The sequence below is a fragment of the Cetorhinus maximus genome, chromosome 13 (assembly GCF_964194155.1).
Source record: "Cetorhinus maximus chromosome 13, sCetMax3.hap1.1, whole genome shotgun sequence".
NCBI classification, from domain to species: domain Eukaryota; kingdom Metazoa; phylum Chordata; class Chondrichthyes; order Lamniformes; family Cetorhinidae; genus Cetorhinus; species Cetorhinus maximus.
Genome location: NC_135891.1, coordinates 110,742,935 through 110,767,221, shown reverse-complemented (window position 1 = coordinate 110,767,221; position 24,287 = coordinate 110,742,935). Strand labels below are relative to the sequence as shown.

The 24,287-nt window shown below is 45.6% G+C and overlaps 1 protein-coding gene across 1 annotated transcript in view; it reads left to right on the top strand.

Moving 5' to 3' along the window:
* The window catches only part of apc2 (APC regulator of WNT signaling pathway 2), a 116,860-nt gene that overhangs the window by 14,514 nt on the left and 78,059 nt on the right, over positions 1-24,287 (top strand). The window contains exons 3-5 of the mRNA XM_078556023.1: positions 8,850-8,940; positions 17,791-17,986; positions 23,549-23,657. Coding sequence (XP_078412149.1) covers positions 8,850-8,940; positions 17,791-17,986; positions 23,549-23,657 — 396 coding nt within the window. The remainder of the gene's footprint in view (positions 1-8,849; positions 8,941-17,790; positions 17,987-23,548; positions 23,658-24,287) is intronic.

Here is a 24,287-nt window from a genome sequence, read left to right as displayed (position 1 = left end):
CAGTTGTTCCCATGAGTCTGCTGCCCTTTTCTTTCCTGATGGTAGAGGTTGTAGGTTTGGAAGATCGAAGGAGCTTTGTTGAGTTGCTGCATTACAACTTGTATATGGTACACACTGCTGCCACTGTGCATGGGTGATGGAATGTCTAGAATCATAGAAAGTTTACAGCACAGAAAGAGGCCACTTGGCCCATCGTGTCTGTGCCCGCTGAAAAACAAGCCACCCAGCCTAATCCCAATATCCAGCATTTAGTCCATAGCCCTGCAGGTTACGGCACTTGAGGTGCACATCCAGACACTTTTTAAATGAGCTGAGGATTTCTGCCGCTACTTCCCTTTCAGGCAGTGAGTTCCAGACCCCCGCAACTATCGGGGTGAAAAAGCTTTTCCTCATCTCCCCTCTAATCTTCCTACCAATGAAGAAGGGCAGGGAATTTTCCCAATGTTCTGGCCAACATTTTTCCCTCCAGCTGCCCATTCACTTCTGTGGTGTTATCGGTGTCGCTTTTGATGCAGAATTACTGGCGCATTTATCTGATTGGATAATTGGCATCCTTCCATCTGATGGGGGAATGCAGCCTCCGAGACTACAACTGGAGCCCTGTGTGCAGTGTTAGTCTCCTTATTTCAGGAAGGATGTAAATGTGTTGGAAGCAGTTCAGAGAAGGTTCACTAAACTAATGCCGGGAAAGGGCCAGTTGTCTTATGAGGAAATGTTGGACAGGCTAGGCTTGTATCTGCTGGAGTTTACAAGAGTGAGAGGTGACTTGCTTGAAACCTTTAAGATCCTGAGGGACCTTGCCAGGGCGGATTTGGAAATTATGGCCTGAATCTTATGTTCGTTGTGCACATGCGATCAGTGGGCCCGAAAGCGGACGCGAAATGGGCTTCCGCCTGCGATCGGCCCCTGACTGCGATCTTACGCTGGCTGACCCATTAACGGCGCCCGGAGAAAGGCTCAGCACTGTCGGTGGGGGGTGGGAAGAGAGCAGGCGCCAACATCACCGCGGGCATGGGTGAGCGCTTCCACTGAGCTCCCTGAAGGTAGACAGCTGCCTCAGGGAGCTGCAGACCTCCAAATAATAAAAGAAAGCACAAGAATGCTGCAAAAAATGTCCATACAGCAAAATCAAGCACATGAAAGCTGACCTCATATAAAAAAAAAAGTCCCCAGATATTTCTTTTTATTTTAAATCTTAACCGAGATTTCATCCCACCCTTGGATGAGGTTTCATCAAAAATGTGAAGCCTGCCTGGTCGATTGGCCACAAAAAAAAATCACTTACAATTGGGTTGTTGATGAGCTTAATTGTCGGCGGGCACTCTTCCGACTTTTGCGTGTGCCTGCCGAGTGAAATATCGCGCGAGTGCGTGATGAGGTAGGGCCGCTTGCCCGACATCATCTCGCGTGATTTGACGCCCGCGGGACATAAAATTCTGGCCCGTGTCTCTCTACCCCAGAACCAATCTCTGAGGCCCTTAAGTACGCTAGATTTGTTCCCAAATTTGAGGAGAGTGACGTGGAATTATTTTCCACCACTTTAGAGAAAGTAGCAGAAACAGCTAAAAACAGCCATCAGATATCTGGAGCTTTTTAATTCAAGGGCAGCTATCTGGGCGAGCCCAAGAAGTCGATTCCATGCTGACCCCTGACACGTCCGCTAAGGCTGCCATCCTCAGTGCCAATGAGTTAGTCCTTGAGGCATCTCGCCAGCAATTCTGGGCTCTTGGAAGAAACCCACGCAGACTTACGCCGAGTTCAAATGGCTGAAGCAAATCGCTTTCGACCGGCATGTCTGCTCTTTAAAAATACAGCACACCTATGAGGGATTGCACAACTTGATGCTGCTGGAGGAATTTAAAAACTGCCTCCCCTCCAACCCGAGGGCGCACTTGGTGGAGCAGAGAATCCTCACAGCCAGCGATGCGGCTGCCACAGCTACAACATCACCCTGGCAACTCAGGCAGGCCCTTTCCAAACCACCCCCAAAGCCATTGGAACAATAAGGAGGGCGACATGGATAGGGACGGGGATACACCCCAGGTTGAAAAGTACAAACGAGGGGGCGAGAAACCCCCTTCCAGCTCGAAAAGAGAACACGCGGAGACCAGGGGCGTTCCCATTGTAACAAAATAGGACACTCCGGACCCGAATGCTGGAGGTTAAAAGGGAATCCCATGGGGCTTATAGGGCTTCACGAGAATTGTCCTCAGAAGGATGGCTTAATAAGTAGTGCAGTAGAGCGGACAGGGGACTCTCACTGCAGAAACTAGCCCCTCTGAGGGTATGGCACGATGTGTGGCCAAGCTCCAGAGAGCTTTTGGAGTTTGGCCCTTTCAGGAACAGTATCCCCGTGCCTGTCCCAAGATGCGAGCAAGTCCGTTGTACTGCTCTGGAATACAGGGGCCACTCAGTCCTGAATGTTGGAGGGAAAATAAGCTTGCCCCCAAGTCCTCCCTGAAAGCCAAGGCACTGTTTAATGGGGTGGGAGGAGGATATGTGTCTGTCCCCCCATCCATTGGGTCCACCTGCAGCCTGACCTAGGGCGGGATTTTCCAGCCCTGCCCACGGCCGAGACTTTTGGCTGGGCTGCCGAATCTCCCGCTGCGGGCCCCGCCACGAACGGGCCTGGGAGACCCCAGCGCTAGTCTCAGGCCCAGTGACGGTCGGAACTGTCCCTGAGTTTCCAGCAGCAGGGATAGGTTTCCTGCTTGGAAACGATTCGGCTGACGGTAAAGTGCTAGCTAGCGAAAGAAAGAGCCTGGAGAAAGCCACCAGGAATCTGCAGAAGGGCAGGAAGCTGGAGAATGTTCAGAGGCCTTAAAGGGTGAAATAGAACCTGTACCTGTTGAGGTAGCTAAGGGAGAGCTGCTTGAATTTAACAAGGCCGCAGTTAGACCAGTACAGTTAAAAGACGGCCAGGAAAGACCCATAGAATTTAAAACTGACCTACGGAATGACCTGGAAATTGGGTTGGCGTATGCGTTTTTCCCAGAATTAAACAGGGACCAGAGAAGTCCCAGGGCAGGAAAAGAAACAGTGAAGGAGGTGTCCCACTTAGTTGAAGAGCCTGAGGGAAAGCCAATTGTTAAAACAGGAAAGGTAAAGGTTGAAGATTTGCCTGAATTATGGTTTGTGGAAACCTTCTTTCCAGATTTAAATAGGGACAAAGGGAGTTCCCAAACTGGCAAGCAGATAGTGAGATGCCTCACCCAGTTGAAAAGCCACAGGGGAGTACAGCCAGAGCTGAATATCCGCTTGGGGTAGAAGTGTCCTAGGGGACATGGAACAAGTTCGGGGAATGCCCATTCCCAAGCCAAAGTAGTGAGCTAATGAGCCAATGATCCGTTTAACAGGTGGTTTCATGGCAGATTTAAATGGGGACCAGGAAAGTCCCCAAAGAGACCAAGAAAGGGTGAGGGCGATGCCCCACTTAGTTGAAGAACAACAGTGGAGTACGGCAGGAGTTGAACATCCACCTGGGAGCTGCAGTGTTCCAGAGGACATGGAACAGTTTAGGGGAAAACCCATTCCCAAAACAAAAGAGAACGAGAGGAACATTGAGGATGAATTAGAGGGAGACGTGTGGTGAGACTCACATTGAACCCCCTACTATCTGGCTAACAAACACAGAAACTCTAGCGAAATTGGGCTCGGTATTCACCCACCCAAATGCAGAACCGCGAGGAGGTCCGGTGGGGCTGCTCACTGGATTTTAAAGAGACCAAGCCGGGCTGCACCACTGTAGCGCTACATGATGTGAGTGTGGGAGAGACCCCTCCCATAAGGCAACATCCCCGTCACCTGGGTCCAGAAAAGCTGGCCCAGGCTTGGGAGGAGATGCTGCAGCACCAACTAATAAAGCCTTGCAGCAGTAACTTGATCCCCCCATCTCCAAGCTGTGCTTGTGCCCAAGCCGGACACTAAACTGGATTCTCTACAGGAGGCAAAAATCAAATTACAGCTCACCAATCTCCCAGCAATCAGATTGCTTAAAGTGCCGGGATTTCAAGCTGATAAATTCACATGTTACAAAAGGTACACAGGGAAAAGTTAAGCTTGACAAGAGCAGCTCAGCCCTACAGTCAAAAGAATTTGCATTTACATAGCGAGAAACACAGAATACCCCTACGGATAACCGACAGCAGCGAACCATAGAACCATAGAAAGGTTACGGTGCAGAAAGAGGCCATTCAGCCCATCGTGTCTGCGCCGACCAAAAAAAAGGAGAAAAAAAGAAACTAGCCGCTCATTTTTAATCCCACTCTCCAGCACCTGGTCCGTGGCTTTGCAGGCGACAGCGCTTCAGATGCAGATCCAGGTACCTTTTAAGTGAGTTGAGCGTTTCAGCCTCAACCACCAATTTAGGCAGTGAATTCCAGACTCCCACCACCCTCTGGGTGAAAAGGTTTTTCCTCATGTCCCCTCTAATCCTTCTACCAATCACCTTAAATCTTGCCCCATGGTAATTAACTCACCAGCTCAGGAAAACAGCTCTTTCCTGTCTACCCTATCTAGGCCCCCACATAATTTTGTACACCTCAATTAGGTCATCCCTCAAATCATAGATCACAGAGACACAGACAATTGATTCTGTGATCTGTGATTCTGAGGGGTGACCTCAGCCTCCTCTGTTCTAAGGAAAACAACCCCAGCCTACCCAATCTTTCCTCATAAAGGCAATTTTCAAGCCCTGGCAACATTTTTGTAAATCTCCTATGTACTCTTTCCAGAGCAATTATTTCCTTCCTGTAATATGGTGACCAGAACTGTACACAAGATTCCAGATTGCGGCCTAACCAGTGTTTTATACAGTTCCATCATTACAGTCCTGCTTTTGAATACCAATCTGGGTGCTCACTGCCATGTAAAAACCCAACACCCTTTAGACAATACATAATCAGGATTTGAAGAGGCACTGAGTTCTGAAATCAATATATTTGTTTCTGCCTGACCCCAAAAGAAAGAAGATTCAGAATTCTAATACCTGAATAGTCTTTCCCCAATACAGGTTTTGAATGTAACCAGTTTACATTGTCCACAATGCGAGAAAGTACAATGTCATTGCTGATGCTTGATCCTGAGTTTAAACCTCTAGCGGAGTCAGAGGTTCTGCCTAGACATTGGCTTCCCAACACAAGAACCTCAATATGGATGGTACCTCTTACAAAAGCTAATGGCTGGTACATTATCAGTCCTGAAACCAACAGCCAGTTCCAGACAATGGATAAACATTCCTTTTGACATTATTGTGGAGAAAGAAGGTCACATGACTCGAGTGACCATTTTGGAATCTCTTTACTCCTTTGAGAACTGAGAAACCCTCAGACTGTTTTAACATCAACCGGAAAGAACTCTAGCACTCCGGCAGACCAAGCAGCCGGCCACCATCTCTCAGCTCCTCGAAGCCTGTTTGGTTTTTAAAAGTCTCTGATCATCACCTGCCAAGCGGCCTAAGCACAGAAACTCCATTGTGCCGCATCGTCATTCGTTTCAAGGACTCTCATGTTGTTGTCTCCAAGAAGAAGCCCATCTGGACTGAACTCTGCCACGAAGGAAACGCCCTGTGGACTTTGACTTCTCAAACTTTGGAAATCATGTGAACTAATATTCATTTCTGTGACTCTTTTATTGTTGTTGCCCATCATTATAAATCTTCCCCTTTTTTATCCCCCCTTAGTGTGTGTGTGTGTGTGTGTGTGTGGGGTGTAGTGTGTATATGTGAGGTTGTGAACACACCCCCACCCCCGGGTTTGAATGTAAATAAACTAACCTCCTGAGTTGATCATAACGCGAGTTTGCTGCGAGTTATTAGCAAATTGAACCACACAAACTGAGAGTTTGGGGAATCACACCACAGCCTACTTTTCAAAAACACCCCTGCTTACGGACAGATGGGGAGCGGATTAAAAAGTTCGGTTTCTCTCTCTCCTGTCCATTACAACCCCTTGAATCTATGCTCAAATCCTCCAACATATATATAAAAAAAGTCTCTGCTGTTTGTAGGAGATGTGGAGTGAACTTTAAGAACCTCAAGGGAGTTCTTAGGGGACACAAGTCTGAGGTATGAAAGCACTAATAACTCAACATTCACCAGCACTAAATTGGCAGGTCATGCCAACAACCCATAAGGATGGCTGGTCAGGGAAATATATATGTAAAATTGACCTGCTGACTATTGGGGTCACAGTCGTATAACATTAGATCTTGACAAATGTGATTTATGAAATTGCTGAAAATGTGGATTCTGCTGTTGGGAAATATATTTCAGTGACTTTTTTTTAGCTATAAGGCCTCATTTATAGCAAATTTATAGAGTGGAACCTTGCTCGAGAGGTTGATGAGTTGGAGAATCAGGACTATGCTGTCTTTGTCTTGTACTCCCATTCTGTGAAGCTCTGATCTGGGGGCCCAGGGTCACTGGATGTCAATGGTGGCTTGAAAGGAGCTGGGGTGCACAAGAACCTAGAACTGTAGCCTTAAAAGGACTGGCCAGTTACTAAACACACTCAAACTGTGTACAGTTTGGGTGCCCTTACCTAAAGAAGGATATACTAGCTTTGAAGGGAATGCAATGAAGGCTCACAAGACTGATGCCTGAGATCAGGGGATTGTCTTTTGTGGAGAGATTGGGAAGACAAGGCCTGTATTCCTTAGATTCTGGAAGAATGAGAGGTGATCTCATTGAGACATACAATATTCTTCAGGGGCTTAATGCTGGAAGGATATTAGCAATCCAGGGGGTATCCTGGGACAACGGTGGCTTTACACCCTGTCTGATTCTGCTCTCCTATTGAAGTCGACAGACAATGTTATTGAGTGGGGTTTAAAACCCAGCGTTCTGCCCGATCTCATGTGTTTCCCGCCGGGCGTTAGATTAAAACGACCTGAAGGACAAACAAAAACAAGTGCCGGAACGTTTACTGGGATGCTGTCTTTCTGCGCGTTGAGAGGAGATTTGATATAGGTGTTCAGAATCATGAGGGGTCTAGCCAGAGGAGATTGAGAGGAACTGTTCCCATTGCCAAAGGGTTGAGCTCCAGAGGACGCTGATTTAAGGTGATTAGCAAGAGAACCAAAGGCAACACGAGGAAAAACATTTCGCACAGAAAGAGGTTAGGATCTGGAATGCAGTGTCTTAGACTGTGGTGGGGGCAGATTCAATCATGGATTTCAAAAGGGAAGTGGACAAGCACCTGTTAGGGAAACAATTTTGCAGAGCTACGGCGAAAGGGCAGGAAGTGGGACTAGCTAAATTGTTCTCGCAGAAAGCCAGGATGGACTTGACGGGCCAAATGGCCTGCTTCTGTGCTGTAGCCACCTCTGATATTACGCTGGTGTTGCAATTTGAGCAGTGGTTTCACTGTCAGGTGATGGCAGCATGATTCAGCACTTTTAGTGTTTTATTGATGTACCGCATCAGGCTTCTGAAATTGCATTTTAAATCTTTCCGCTGTGTGTACTTTTGGGAGGTGCTGAGCCCCAAGCCTCAGGAGAGCTGCTGCTTTTAATGTAATGTTTGGAACGGAGCAGGATATAGGGCTGAGCGCAGCTGTATCTTGTTCCGACATGGCAAGCCTAAAGCGACCTGAATCCCTGATTTAATCACACAGAGCAGGGGCCATCTGTAGAACAGCACATGGAAGCCAAATGTGGAGAGGCCCGGAGACTCCACATTTAGCTGTGCTTTAAAGACACTTCCCTTTTAAATTAAAATCTAAAGGGACAGGATGCAGCCGCTGCTGACACTTGTGCGAGTTGATGTCACGAGCCTATCCTTTGCAGAGTGGTTACTGCTGGGTGCGAATATTGGGTGTCCAGTGACAATACTGTGGAGTTAGGCTGGTCACCGTGTCCTGGATATCTCGAATACACGCAGCACAGTGCTTTCAAAGTGATCGATGGGATTCACAAGGTGCGGGAGCTAGATGCAGTAGCGGCTTTTTAATAACCGACCAGAGCAGCATTGTCTTCTGAGCATTTTGCAACAAGCTGGAGGACTGATGAAGCATTGAAATGTGTTGAAATTCAGCCTGTGGATCCTTTAATGCTATCTTTGAATTTTCTGCTTAACAATGCGGAATCAATCACTGCCTTAAATGGCATTTGGCTTAATCTTGGGGTTAAGAACACAGGGCATTTGAAGGTAAAAGGCCGTGTAATGATGATCCCTCCATATGTCATGCAGCAGTGTTATTACAACAGGAACTAAGCACATCCACTTCCCCTTTGTACGCTGTTTAAGAGCAAGGGCCTGTTCCATTTTTACAGCTGGAAGGTTACAAGAGTTCTCACAGCATCGTGCAGTGCATCTGTGGAAAAGGATGGGTTTACTATTGATTCGTTGCAGTAATAATGGTGTATGGCATATTTAAATGGGACTGAAGGAAAGACGGATCGCAGGATCAATAAGGAGGTCATTTACAATTGCAAGGATGTATCCTTTATTGCAGCAGTGATTCTGTACTGAGCCAGTGAGCATGATATTAAGGTGGATGAAAGTCACCTAAAGCAGACACCCACCATGCAGAGCTTTAACCAGTGAAGATGAGGAGAACACCAAAGCAGGATTGTCTCACAGCTGACTGTAGCGTTTACGCGTTCTCCAAGTAATGTCCGCGTTCCAGTGTCGGATGCTGCAAACAAACACAATGTAAGGAGCCCCTGACCTCTGCAAATTTGGCAGGGACTGAAAGAAAGACAAAATTAAGTCAATCCTCGGAACAATCTCGATACCACAGGGCCTCTTGAAGAAAGGTTCTTCTGACTGTCCAGTTTTCCTGTGTGAGTGTCACGCCTGTTGTAGCAGGATGATAGGTGTACTGATTACTCTTAATTACCTACTGCAGGAAATGTTAAAGCAGCTTCAGACCAAGCTGGAACAAGAAGCTTGTAACTTGGCATCCAGTGGAAAGGTCGAAATTCTGGACCAGCTGAAAGGTAGGACATATTTCTTTATATGCAATGTAAAGATCAGAAATCCATCTGATGAAAGTAATTTACAAGTGTATCTGTTTGAAAAGAACAAAAATTTTCTCTGTCCATCACAATGCACCCCCTCCTCCAAGTAGAATGGGCGGGACAAACATCCAAAGAAATTAGCTTCCGATTTTCTGAAACTCCACCCCAAAGCGTCGCTTGATGTCAGCCGTGGCTCAGTTAGCATCACTTGTGGATCAGAGCCAGAAGGTTGTGGGTTCAAGGCCCACTCAGGACTTGAGTGTAAAATCTCAGCTGATGCCCCAGTGCAGTACTGAGGGAGTGCTGCATTGTCGGAGGTGCTGTCTTTCAGTTGAGATGTTAAACCAAGGCCCCATCTGTCCTCTCAGATGTATGTAAAAGATCCATGTCACTATTTTGAAGAAGACTAGGGAGTTCTTCCTGGTGCCTTGGTCAATGTTTATCCCTTAACCAACACCTAAAATCCTGGTCATTATCGCGTTGCTGCTTGCTGGACTCTGCTGTGTGTTTCTTATATTGTAACAATTACCACACCTCAAAAGTGCTTCATTGCCTGTATAGTACCTTGGGATGTATTGAGGTCATGAAAGGTGCTATACAAATGCAAGTCTGTCTTTCTTATATGAGGCATTGAAGTGTAAAGATTTTTTTCTTTCTTTGATGGGATGTGGGCATCACTGGCCAAGCCAGTATTTATTGCCCATCCCTAATTCCCCTTGAACTGAATGGCTTCCTCTGCTATTATAGGGGGCAGTTAAGAGTCAACCACATTACTATGGATCTGGAATCACATGTAGGCCAGATCAGTCAAGGATGGCAGATTTCCTCCCCTAAAGGGCATCAGTGAACCAGATGGGTTTCATGTGCCAGGATTTTCCCGTCGGCGATTTGGGGGCGGGGCCCGCTCGCCGAGGGGAAAATGAGGTGGGATGACGTTGGGAGGAACCCCCAACGTCATCCCGTCCCATTTAAATATTCAGGAAGGCGGGCGGACAGCGAAATCAGCTGCCCGCCCGCCGACCTGTCAATGGCCAATTGAGGCCATTGACAGGATAATTAAGGTAATTAAAGGCCCTGCCCGTCCAACCTTAAGGTCGGCGGGCAGACCAAGAGCTCCAGCGGGAAGGAGAAAAAACATGAAACCTCATCCACTGGCGGGATGAGGTTTCATGTCTGTTTGAAAAATCTTTAATAAAGTTTATGTGAGATTTATTAACATGTCCCATCTCGTGCGAGGACATGTTAATCATTTTTTTATTTTTCTATTTTTTAAGTTTACAAACCTTTCAGCGCTCTCCCTGAGACAGCACTTAGTCTCAGGGAGATGTGCGCTCTTTTGTGCGCATGCGCAAAAGAGCGCACTTTGACAGTTGGGGAACCCCTCCTCCCTCCGCACAGGAAGCGCATAGCCCTTCCCGTTGGGTGGCCCGCCCACTGAAAATGGCAGCGGGGCCCGTTTTGGCGGCAGAGTTCAGCTGCCTGCCCGCCGCCGAGCTTGTGGGGCCCGCCCGCCCATCGAGGGCTAAATTCTGCCCATGGTCGCCATTGCTGAGACTAACTTTCAATTAACTGAACTGAAATCATGGTGGGATTTGAACCCATGTTCCCAGACCATTAACCTGGGTCTACTGGATTACTAGTCTAGTGACATTATCATCGCGTCACCACCTTTGCCTATTGACTGAAGATTTACCGAATGTGTAAAAAAAAACATGAAAAAGACAATATTTTGGTACAACCTTTTCCAGCCTCAAGTAGAGGCCTGTAACCGTTGGATGAGTTGCAATCTCTCATCCACAATGCGGTAGCAGGATTTCACCTGGGTAGGACACACACCAGTGCTGCATTAGAGTTTAATTCCCCCAACAGCGATTCCGCTAAGCGGTGCTGAGTTTACAACTCTGCTTTAACTGACAATGACCCTGCAATCAGTGTTTAGTTATTGTCCCAAATATAACCAGCATGTGAGCCGAGGCCTGGTTTCGAAAGTAATCCCATCTGGCCTGTTGTGCGGTATTATCCAAATCTCTGTTTTCTCAGTTTTCGATTTTACCACCTCACAGCAGATCTATCTTTTCTCGTATTGATCCCTGCTCTTGTGTTTTATTAGAGCTGTCCTACCCCTTCCCCCACCCCCAGGGATGTTACTGTGATCAATGCAGTGTCTGCTCTAATTAAACAAGCTTTGAACAATTGCTTCCCCTTTGAGGAATGTAACTGTAATTGATTCCTCTGTGACAGAGGATACCTACAAAATTTTACTACCAGCAACTTTCTAATTGCAGCAATGTGTTAGTTGAGGCTGATAATCTAATCAGTTCAGTTGGCGAATACATTTCGCTCACTGAATGCCAGGGGTTGTAGTTTGGAGTTGATTACTTTCCAGTATGTTGCGGAGTTCTACTTGGAGTTGGTGTAAAGAAAACTTTCAACTACAACAACAACAGCTGGGTATTTATATATCATCCTTAATGTAATAAAATGCCCCAAAGTACTTCACAGAGGCATTATAAAACATAGAAACATAGAAAAGAGGAGCAGGAGTAGGTCGTTCGACCCTTTGAGCCTGCTCCGCGTTCAGTTTGATCGTGGCTGATGCTCTATCTCAATGTCATACTCCCTGTCTCTCCCCTACCCCTTGATACCTTTAGAGTCTAGAAATCTATTTCCTTCTTGAATATATTCGGTGACTTGGCCTCCACAGTCCTCTGTGATAGAGAATTCCACAGGTTCACCACCCTCTAAGTGAAGACGTTTCTCCTCATCTCAGTCCTAAATGGCCTATCCTGTATCCTGAGATTGTGACCCCCTTGTTCTAGATCCCCCTCCCCTCAGCCAGAGGCAACTTCATCCCTGCATCCAGTCTGTCCAGCCCTGTCAGAATTTTATATGTTTCAATGAGATCCCTTCTCATTCTTCTAAACTCTAGTGAATTCAGGCCTAGTTGACCCAATCTCTCCACATATGACAATCCTGCCATCCCAGGAATCAGTCTGGTGAACCTTCGCTGCACTCCCTCTGTGGCAAGTATATCCTTTCTTAGGTAAGGAACAAGATATGTCACTGAGCCACAGAAGGACATATTAGGTCAGACGACCAAAAGCTTGGCAAAGAAGTAGGTTTTAAGGAGCAGCTTAAAAAGGAAAGTGAGGTAGAGAGACAGAGAGGTTCAGGGAGGGAATATGAGAGCTTAGAGCTCAGCCACCTGAAGGCACAGCCACCAGTGGTGGAGTCATTAAAATCAAGAATGCTCAAGAGGCCAATATTAGAAGAATGCAGATATTTTGGAGGGTTGTGGGGCTGGAGGAGATAGGGAGGGGTGAGGCCATAAAGGGATTTGAAAAGAAGGGTGAGAATTTTAAAATTGAGGTTTTTCTTAATTGGGGGCCAATGTAGGTCAGTGAGCACAGGGGTGACGCGTGAACGTGACTTGGTGCGAGTTAGGATACGCACAGTAAAGTTTTGGATGACTCGAGTTTATGGACGGTAGAATGTGGGAGGCTAGCCAGGAGTGTGTTGGGATTGTCAAATCTGGAGGTTAAAAAAGGTGTGGATGAGGGTTTCAGTAGCCAACGAGCTGGGGCAGGGGCAGGGGCGGAATCATGCAAAGTTACGGAGGTGGAAATACGCAGTCATAGTGGTGGCATAGTGATGTGCTCAGGTTCAAATACACCACCAAGGTTGCAAATAGTCTGATTCAACCTCAGACTCGAGCTTATATAGCACCTTGCATGGCCTCAGGATGTCCCAAAGTAATTTACAACCAATGCAGTATGTTTGAAGTCAGCATAAGCAGTAAATGTTGGCATATCCGACTATCAGTGGATGGGTTGAAGGATTTCCTCTTCCTTAAGCCAGGGATGCGAAGGTCAATTCTGTCACCCTTACAGCAGCTCTGATTGAGATCAGCCGGCTGGGATGGGTCTTGCATTTTTTAAATCTGGATGACTATTAATCGAAGACATCAGGCAAAGCCCCCACGCTGAAACTTGACCCCTATGTGGCAGCTTAAAGCTGTTTATACGTACTCCCATTCCACACACATATGGTCATGTAACCTTATCTGCAGAGATTAGATTATGTGGGTGCGTAATGCACAGAAATGTCACATCAATACTGATATGTTGGTGCATTTTTCTCGTTGATGGGTGGTTAAACCAATCTCATTAGCTGTATGGGTGAGTTTTGGCCCTGCAATGTCTGTGGTGCATTTAAACACTATTAATGTGTTTTCACTACAGTACAGCCTCAGTGTTTCGGGCTGTAAGGTATGGGACTGATAGCTATTGGGAGAAGTCTATATTGATGTACAGGTATGTTGAGGCTGGCACCTCCACTGACCCCCTGGCTCGATACCTCAACCACTGCTAAATTACACTCGAGATGTCACACTTCAAAGTAACATTGTATTTATATAATAAAAGAGGAAGAGACGCAGGTAGTTATGATGGTTTCTTCCGGCCTGTGCCAGGGATTTATGAGCACTTGTCGATCCGTTCACTTCCCTTATAGGCAGCATCAAGTCTTTAACTGACCTCAGGATGTGCCTATTTTCAGCACCTCGAACTTGTCGCCTTAAAGGGGCAAGCTGGCTAAACGTAAATTAACCTTGGCTACAGAATTATACGTTGCACATTACACATAACATGCCTGTCCTTTATATTACACATATCATCTGATTTACCAAGAGCAACACCATGTGAAAATTGTTCGTTTACCTTTGAAAAAAAACACCATTTTAACAATGTGACAGAAGTTAATTTCAAAGTTCCTTGGGCACTCAATCATTCACAGAATTCAATTGTGCGCCAGCGGTTGCATTTTATTTGGTAGATCATCGACCTTTCAGATAGAAATATGTTATGAATCATTAGAGATCTTCTCCTGATAATTTAACGGTGACCTGATGCAACAAGGGTTACAGTGACTCCTTAGAAATGCCCTCTTCATATTCTGTGGCAGAAAGCATCTGACTGTTTTCCCTTATTGTCAGCTGTGATTCAGTTGGTAGGACTCTTGCCAAGTCAGAAGGTTGTGTGTTCAAGTCCCACTCCAAGGACATGAGCACAAAAATCTAGGCTGATAATTCAGTGCAATACTGAGGGAGAGCTGCACTACTGGAGGTACTGTCTTTTGGATGAGATGTTAAACTGAGATCCCGTCTACCCCTTCAGGTGAATGTGAAAGATCCCATGGCATTATTTCAAAGAAGAGCAGGGAGAGTTATGGTGTCCTGGTCAATATGCTCAATCAACATCACAGAAATACATGATTTGGTCATGATCACATTGTTGTTTGTGGTGACTTACTGTGTGCAAATTGGCAATCACGTTTCCTACTTTACAACAGTGATTACACTTCAAAATTACTTCATTGGCTGTAATGCAATCTTTACAGAGATGGGATGTCATATGGTCATGATAAGTTCCAATATCAATGCAAATCCTTTTATCCATTCCTTCTCATTGTGAGATGTTGCTGGTGGCCATAATCATAATCTGAGGAAGACAGGGGAATGTCAGGTGTGAGGAAGTTAAAAACTATATGTCCATGCACCCCACAAAGTTTAGTGGGTAACTATAACCACTCTGTGTCATACTAAGCTATATGGGTTAGAGTTCCAGGTTCAATGAGCAGGTTCTGCACAGTTAGTTGGAATAGTGCTATAATTTGACTCAGTGCCGCTAGCAGAAGCTGTAGAAAATCTTATTGTTATCCTGTAACCCACTCTAACCTGTGAGGTCTTGTGGCACAGTGAGTAGCACCCAGTCTCTGAGTCAGGAGCCCTCGGTTTGAGTCCCACCCCAGGACTTGATGGCCAAGGAAGGTGTTCATAAAGTGACCAAATAGGTTGAGCGTCAACCTGAAAACCCTTCCAACATATGCCAACAGCAGATGGTAAGAGTGGGGGAGATTTCAGGTCAACAATATGATGGAGACTCTACCATCACTATTGTTGTGAGAAGGGGTGAACTGGTTCCCCTCTATTCAACCTCCTCGGCTGGTCACAGCGAAGATTTAAGTTTCTCTTTTATGAGGATATGCCTTTTCCAAATCAGTATGCATTTAACTATTTGAGCTGCGAGCAATAAGGAGCCAATCAAGCAAGGTTTTCTTGAGTCAAAAAAAGAGCGAATTTATTAACCACTAAACCTGAGAAAAATACGACATCAAGCATTCAACCCTCACACAGTCATTAGGGCACACACACACATACACAGACACAGACATACACACACACACATACACAGACACAGACACACGTATCAGAAATAAGGGGAGTTAGAGTCCAATAAAAAAAAAGGTTAAAGAATATATGGTTGAGTGTTCTTTGATTGTCCTTGAGGCGTTGACTTTAAACGCTGCTGCTGATTTGGGTTAGCTGGTTTCTTGAGTGCAGTCAGATGTAAAAGATGTTGCAATTATTACACGATCTTGGTTCACTGGTAGGTCTCTGGTAGAGTTGGCTTCTCAAACCGGGCAACACTTTTATTCCAAAAGAGCGAGAGGGAGAGAGTGCAGCTCTCAGCTTGTTTCCTCTGCTGAAGACTTCCGTGACATCCTCTGTGTCACTTGCAATCTCTCTCTAGTAGCTGACAGCTTTGCCTGGAAATACTTCACACGTTGTATGTTTCCAGGAGGCTTTGGGTGTGCCTGTCTGTGGTAGCCATTGTTTCATTATCCAATACTTTGCATTTTTAATGTCTCTTCCTTAGATAGTTATGAGTTTTGACGGGTGTCTGGGTTATGGGAAATGTCTCTCTCTTCACACTCCCCTGAGGGTGATTTGTTGGTTTCTCCCCTTCACCTTGGAATGTGGCCTTGCAGTTTTAAGCTGTTCGCTCTGTCTCAGTTCAACTTGCAAAATTTCCAGTCAGTTGAAAGTTGAAAAACCATATTTTCAAAAATAAAGGGGCAAAGCCTCGTGACACTATCCATAGCTTTGGACTACAACACGCGTGCAAAAGTGCGTGTGGCCACAGTAACTCGAATTTCCTGAATGAAGTGTAACACACCAGCCACTGTAAATGTGCATATATGCATCAAGTGAGACTAGATTCAAGCTCAGCTGTGATAACCCGGTGTACAATAGCTTGCCTACACTTACATGGAATTTCTGCAGGGGTTCTCCTGAACTGCTGTGGAAATTGAAGCCCTAATTTTCTCAGCCCATGTAAGATGAATAATCACTAATGTAGCAGTGGATTCAGGCACATGGACTGCATGAAGGTTATAAAACAGGGATCATTTATTCCATTGGCATCAAATCTTTGTAAACATTAACGGAAAAGCTTAATTTAGAGGAATGAACTATTCACAATGGACATTCATGGCTGAAACTCCAGATCTACCAGGAGACTGTAGAGAGCTTAACTCCTGATCTCTAATCAGCCAGGTAGGAAAGCTCAGTTGGGGGAGATCCGACTGCTAATTTCCCGAGATCACGTGACCCAGATTACCTTGTCTCCCACACAGAAGAGGGACCTTCCTCCCCTTGGGGCTTCTCGGAATCAGGAGTGCTGCCCTGTCAGTCCGACTAGGTCTCCAGCAGCTATGCATCCGCTCACATCCACTTCCCAGTTCTCTAGCCACCATCAGAGCTTTGAGTTGCCCTATTGGTGGCCTTGGCTCTTACCATGCTGCAGCTCACAAGTCCTGAACTTTTGCTCCTTGCTGCTCTCTCCCTCACCTCATGACACCTGGCTCTGCCCCTCCCCCCCCCACTTCCGCCACCCCAGCCTGCCAAAGACACTGTCCCCTGCACAGAGGGGCCGACTAGTTCCCCTGCTCATGCTCTCTCCCACCATCGCCACCTTCTGGTGGAGGCCCCACTACGCTAAGGTGAAATACAATCTTTATGCAATTGTACCCCAGTAAGGTGAGGAAGAAATTTGGAAGCATTGCTCATTGACCATGTATGTCATCCACTAAAACAAATAGATGAAAAATCTTGGGCAGCATGCCTGTGGGCTCCCAATAAGTGCATTAAATGGGTGAGCCTCCTTGGGGCAGCTTAGAAGACCAGCTTATTATTTCCAGTAACACAATGGGTGTTACTGTGTGAGCAGTAAGGCATCCACAGTTGTCAAGGTGATTGAGTCCCTGATGAAGGTGGGCCAATCCTCAGACAATAAGCGAGGTAGCCCCTTCCCAGGTACAATGAAGATCAGGCCATCACTTACCTCACTTGGTGTTTATTCCCTCTTCCCAAATACAGCAGAGGGGAGACAAACAGTGAACTGGGTGATCCACACAGCTCTTTTAGCTGAGGAACTCTATGCGACACAGAGAGGCCTATTAGATCCAAAATGTGGTTGAAAGATATTTTGGGAAGAAAGGATAATAGAGGAGGATGTTGGCTGTACACAAATGGGCAACTATGAAAGGAATTGCCAAACCTGATCGATGTAAGTTGGCTATGAATGACAGGTTCAAATATAAGAGTACTCATGAAAATTGGAAGAGTGAGAGTATTGAAGGAATTCTGGCGGAATTTTTCAACCAAAAAGCAACGGAGCCGTGAGGTAGATTATATTCCAGAAGGTTATTCAAGTGGAGTGCTGAAGTGGGAAAACATTTAGCAAAAGTAGGACAAAAACAAAAATACCTGGAAAAACTCAGCAGGTCTGACACGAAGATAAAAGCAAAACACTGCAGATGCTGGAAATCTAGAACAAAATCAAAAATACCTGGAAAAGTACCTGCAAAAGTAGGGTTAGTTGTGGAACAAACTGGCTTGATGCTTTGAATAGCATGTTCGTAAATAAGCTTATGTTATATCAATACCACAGGATTCATGGTCAAATATTCTTCTGCTTTCTTCCCTAGAGTTGAACACAGATATTGCCAAACTATGTGACATAAAGTGGCAATCAAATATGGTGTGCTCAGGACAGGAGGAGTTTGTACTGGAGCAGGGAGCTGAGAGAAACCAAATGTACCCTGGAGTAGTAGATCGGGAACAAGATTCTTTGCCAGTGGCAAACGGAAACGTGGAGCGTCTGGAGGAACTTAACGAAGAAAGGTAACTCTTGGGGCAGTGGGGAGGGATCCATCACTAGTCACTGGGCTGGACCTCCGCTGGATGTGTTTTCGGCCATGGGGAGCACTTAGAATACGCCAGGTGGCAAGCCCACCTCCTTCCCATGTACACAGGAAGGCACTGAAATCAGCAGCCTGCCCGCCATTTTTAAATGAATAACTAAAGTTCAGTTGAGCTTGTTAACAAGCCAATTGACCTGGATAATACGCTACTCAAGCCATAATATGGTTGGCTAGGGCAGGTGGGTGGGAGTGGGCAGGCCGTTGTTTTAAACAGAAGTGTTTCAAAATTAAAGGAAGGAAGGGGTGCTATGCCCTTCGGGAGGTGCCCTGTGTGCATCAAGCACACTCCCCCAAAACATTACTCCCCTTTTCAAAAATAAAAATACCTGGAAAAACTCAGCAGGTCTGGCAGCATCTGCGGAGAGGAACACAGTTAACGTTTCGAGTCCGTATGAATCTCCAACAGAACTAAGTAAAAATAGAAAAGAGGTGAAATATAAACTGGTTTAAGGGGGGTGGGGTAGAGCTGGATAGAGGGCCAGTGACAGGTGGAGATTCCCTTTTGTTCCCTCTCTCCTGGCATCCAAGTCCAGCAACCCTTCCCCCACCCCCACCAATCCCAGCCCCCTGGCTGCCCCTCCTTAGGCTGCCCGATCCCTCCCTGCTCAAAAAGGTCCGACTTAGCTAGCTCCGGCATCCATCGTCTCTTCTCCTGAGCCTGCTTGCAGCCCCGACAGCATCCGTTACTGAGCTCTGGCATTGCTGGTACTGCTGGAGCTACCGGCCAAGCTCTCCAGGGAGGGACTTCCTCCCACTGAGGAGCGGAAATCCCACCAACACCTCGTTTAGCCCAGCCGCAGTGCTAGGTGGGCTTCTTTCATATGTGTCAGCTGACTTTCCTTCTGGTGGGGGATGGGGCGAGCCGATTTTACCCCTTGTAAAATCCAGCCCACTGTGATTCTAGGGCACTGTTAGCGTGAGTGAATTAAGATGGCCTTTCTTCTATTGAAAAGAATGTCCAGTGGTCAGATACTAAAGTGAAATACAAAGAAGAAAGGCTGGAAACCTGGGATCAAAATCATAAATTCTGCTACTCCTCCATAGGGTAGGGGATATGGTGGCATAGTGGTAATGTCACTGAGTTAGTAGTCCAGTGTAATGCACTGGGGGCATGGGTTGAAATCCCACTACAGCAACTGGTAGAATTTAAGTTCCACTAACAAATCTGGAACATAATACTAGTCTCATTATTGGTGACCATGAAACTATCATTGATTGTCATAAAGATGACAACTAATGCCCTTTAGGGGAAGAAAGCCTGGCCTACATGTGATTCCAGACCTATAGCAATGTGGTTGACTCTTAACTTCCCTCTGGTCAAGGCAATTAGGGATGGGCAATAAACACTGGCTTTGACAGTGATGCTCACATCCCATGAAAGATGCATAATGGGTACACTTTAGAGGATTTTGAATTTGTGTCAACTGCACATGAAAGAGGGAATTAATTAAACATGAAGAAAATAAAGGGTCCGAGGAATGACTTGGGATACCGAACCAAAGAAGTCTCCTCCTAAACCAAAGGTTCAATAAAATCTTAAATAATTTAGATGGGAAGTCTGAATACTTCATAAAATTAGGACAGGCGAAAACTGGACCAAAGGACGTAACAGGGAAAAGGGATTTACAACAGATACATTAGCAAGAACTTCTTCGTAGAAAGGATGCTTAATGTTTAGGATCATTTTACAGGCTAAGTATTGAGACAAGCCGCTAGGGGCTTTCAAAATGGAATTAGGCGCTATAATATGTGTGCTAATGTCAGGCAGCGATAAAGGAAGCATCACCCACTGAGGGCACTCGACAGAGATTTAGATCACATGCAGTGCACACGTGCCAGCAATGTCTGGTTGGAAGATGACCTTCTGGGTGCTGGGGATTGAGGTTTGGTCAGCTGACCCCAGGATTTCTTTCAAATGCACCTGAAAATGGATAAGTGTCTCAAGATTTGTCAGTGTTCATCTTTGTTAGGAAATACAACGTGTTCCGATGAAAGACCTCATCTAAAATGCTAAGATGTGTATCTCTTGTAGGCACTGGTGCCTTTCTAACTCTCTTGTCGAGTGACTCCTGCATGTTCTATGAGGTCCAGAATTTTGCATTAAGGCTGAGTTGTTACATCAACAAATTATCATTCAATTTACTGATTTTACTTTTCAGTGATTGAGATGAAAACACATGCGGGATAATCAAAATCATATTTCATATGGGATATGACAAAGCACTGTCTGTAAACAGTTTCCCCCACTCATTTTCGGAAGACATTAAATATATAAATATATATAAAACATATATACAAATACACAGAGAGTATGAAGTGCGCCTGCAGAGAAATAATTTTTGTTAACCCTGTGTTTTAAGGCTGCAGACCAACCTCCACCTGTCTTGAGTCCAAGGTGCAGTGACAATGAGGCCTTGCTCAATGTCTGTGGCCCAGATCCTCAGTTGTTAAGTTTAGGAGTGGATGGCAGTACCCATTTTGCCCTGATGTCAGCAAGGCTCCTGATCAGTTTTTAGAGTGTTTCCAGATGTTTGAGCTACTTTGAAAATGTTGCTTTGGAACAGGCTGGGATTTTAAAGCTTGCTCATTGAGGAGTATGAATTGGAGAAACAAACATGGAGAGGGGAGATGCCAGGCGGCGTGGGGGGAAGTCAGCAGGGTTTGATTCACAGTGCTCCTAATATAGTGCGCCTGATTTCATGGCCTATCGCAACCAGTCACAAAACCACAGTAGATTGGGTTTGCTGACCTCTGCACTCATCCTCAAATCTGTGTTTTCAAGCTCCCAAAATTTACCTTAATACAGCAACCTATGCAAGCCTGGCATGTAATTAATACAGGCCTTTGAGGTTGGGGCTAAGATGGGTGCTGGACAGGGAAAAGCTAGTTGCTGCCTCTCCTGGTCTTGGTCAGTTTGGATCCAACACTTGAGTTAACCACCACTTGTGTCGCCGGAACCACTTCGCATTTCCCAAGTACGGTATTGCTACACTCCTGAATCACAGGGTATAGCAACGCTACAGTTCAATCCACATGATTTGGATAGTGGGATAGTGTTTGTTACTGCTCAGCATTCTGCCTATTACCGGGAAAAAGAAGGAATAAAATCACACCCAAGTTGTATATAGTTCATAAAGTTACACAACAGGGGTGTTGCTCATCTTGGCTTCTGATGATGTGAATTTATGACATTTTATATTTCTGCTTTACAACATAGCCCGTCCTGTGCATTATACTATGCATTTCATGGACATGCCTTAGGCATGTGTCAGCAGTTACTCAGTTGGTAGTAATCTTATCTCTTTGTAAGAAGGTTATGGCTTTAAGTCCCAGCCAAGCACAAAAATCAAAGCTGGCACTCTAGTGCTGTACTGAGGGAGTGCTGCACTGTTGGATTATCTGGTCATTATCACATTACTGTTTGTGGAAGCTTGCTGTGCATAAATCGGCTGCTGCATTCCTGCATTACAATACTGACTACACTTTCTTAAATGTGGAGACCAAAACTGCACACAATATTCCAGATGTGGACTCACCAAAATCCCTGTACAATTGTAGCAAGACTTCTTTATTCTTGTTCTCCAATCCCCTTGTAGTGAAGACCAATGTGCTACTTGTCTTCCTAATTACTTGCTGCACTCCCATGCTAACTTTGTGTTCCTTGTGTAAGCGCACCCATGTCTCTATGAAGATCAACATTTACAAGTTTCACACCTTTTAAAAAATAATATGCTTTCTATACTTACTACCAAAGTGAATAAATTCACACTTCCACCCATTATACTCCATCTGCCATCTTTTTGCCCACTCACTTAACCTGGCTATATCGCTTTGCAGCCTCTCTGTGTTCTCCCCACAGCTACCTTTCCACCTAGCTTGGTATTATCAGCAAACTTTGATACATTACCCTCTGTTTCTTCATCTAAGTCATAAATATAGATTGTAAATAGTTGAGGCCCCAGCACTCCACTATTCACTGCCTGCCTGCCAACTTGAAAAAGCCCTGTTTATGCCCAGTCCCTGCTTTCTATCTGTTAACCAATCCTCTACCATGTTAAAATATTACCCCCAACTCCATGAGCCCTTATCTTGCCTATTAACCTTTGTGTGGTACCTTATCAAATGCCTTTAAGAAACCCAGGTATACTATATCTACTGGTTCCCCTTTATCTACCTTAGTAGTTACATCCTCAAAAAACTCTAATAAATTTGTCCAACAATAATTTTCCTTTAGTAAAACCACATTGACTTGTTGGGCAGAATTTTCACCCCGTTGGGGGGGATGTTTAAGAGCGGGCGTGTGGAGGCGCATCTCCGATCGGTGCCCCCAGTTGGGCGGGTCATTTCCCTGAGCCGAGAGTGCGCTATTTCACGCATGCGCACGAAAGAGTGCATTCATCTCCCTGAAGCTAAGTGCTGCCTCAGGGAGATCAGCTGTGCAATGAAAAATCTGAAAAATAGAGAAAGAAAAAATTCCCTGTCATGTCCCCTCTTGTGACACTGTCACATGAATTGGGACATGTCCATAACTTTGAAATACACTTTAATTACATTTTTTAAGACCTACATGAAACCTCATCCCGCCCGTGGATGAGGTTTCATGCTTTTTCTATTGCACACCAGGGCTCCCGGCCTGCCCGCCAACCTTAAGGTTGGACGGGCAGGTCCATTAAATAGTTTAATGGCTCTGTCAGTGGCCCCAATTGGCCATTGACAGGTTGGCGGGTGCACAGCTGATTTTGCTGAGCCCCCGCCTACCTGAAAAATTAAACGAGGCGTGGTGACGTCAGAAGTTCCGCCCGATGTCATCCCACATCATTTTACACGTCAGTGAGCGGGCCCCGCCCCCCCGCTCACTGCCCGGGAAATCCTGGCCATCCTAATCATACTATGCTTTTCGAAGTGCATTATTAAGACTTCCTTAATAATAGATTCCAGCATTTCCCCAAGTACTGATGTTAGGCTAACTTGCCTGTAGTTCACTGTTTTCTCTCTCCCTCCTTTCTTGAAAAACGGTGTAACATTGGCCAACTACCAATCCAATGGGAACCGTTCCCGAATCTAAAGAATTTTGGGAAAATGACCTAGGTGGGGTAAGGGCAGGAAGACAATGCAAGTGAAGTAACTGGGCAAAACACAATGCAATGGCAGGCCTAGGAAAACTTCTCAATGCGCAGGGAACTTGCAGACTGAGCTAAAAACTGGCAGCAGAAGTGTTTTGACCTTGAATATTGCAGAAAAGAGAAGCTTTGTTCATCCTGCATTCATCAGGACAAACACAAGAATGTTAAATCTCAAATGACCAGTGCCCTTTTCTCCTGAGCTATAAATTGTGGTGGCCGTTTGAAATTTGTCCTGATGAGTGCAAGATGAAAAGCTTCGGCAACATGTCCCCCTCTTCAGCAATATCCGTGTTTTGAGCTTCTGTGAAAAATGGCTGATTTATTGATGACACTAAGATATCTCATCTCTTCTTGCACAGGGCACTGCTCCTTTCTGAGATTGAAAAGGAAGAGAAAGAAAAAGCCTTTTATTGTGCTCAGATCCAGAATCTTGGCAGGCGGGCAGATGAACTCTCCCAAATCAGGAATGTAAGTATGAATGGAGCTAGAAGGGTGGTTAAGAGTCTTGGTTCAACCCCAATTCCAAAAAATGCATATCATAAGAACAATATGCAAACCTTTTGGAATGTAGAAAGGCCATTAGGGCTCAAGCAAGGCATTATTGCTTTCAAATATCATATAATTATCCGGCCAAAATGATAACTATATTTTAGTTTGATTACTGGTCCTGTCCTCACAGGAGGAAGCCATGATTGAAAGGATTCGGAGAATCAGCACTGCAGTTTTGTGCTCCCATCTTAGAGCTGTACACACTTTGGGCATGGGGTCAATTAATTTACACTTTAATATCAAGTTTACCACTCAACAACAGAAAGGAGCCAAAGAAACTATTGTGAAGTTGCCTAGGCTGACACCTCCATGGAGTACTGAGGGAATGCTGCACTGTGGGCGTGCCATCTTTTGGATGAGACTTTAAACTGAGATCCCACCTGCCCTCTCAGGTGGATGTAAATGACTTAGAAGAAGGCTTAAAAGCGCGCGCCCAACACACTTGAGTGTAAAATGATGCGGGCTGATGCGGGCGTGTGTCCCAACGTCATCGCGCAGTCCCGCGATATTTCGTTCGGTGGGCGCGCACCAGAGTTGGCTGCACGCCCG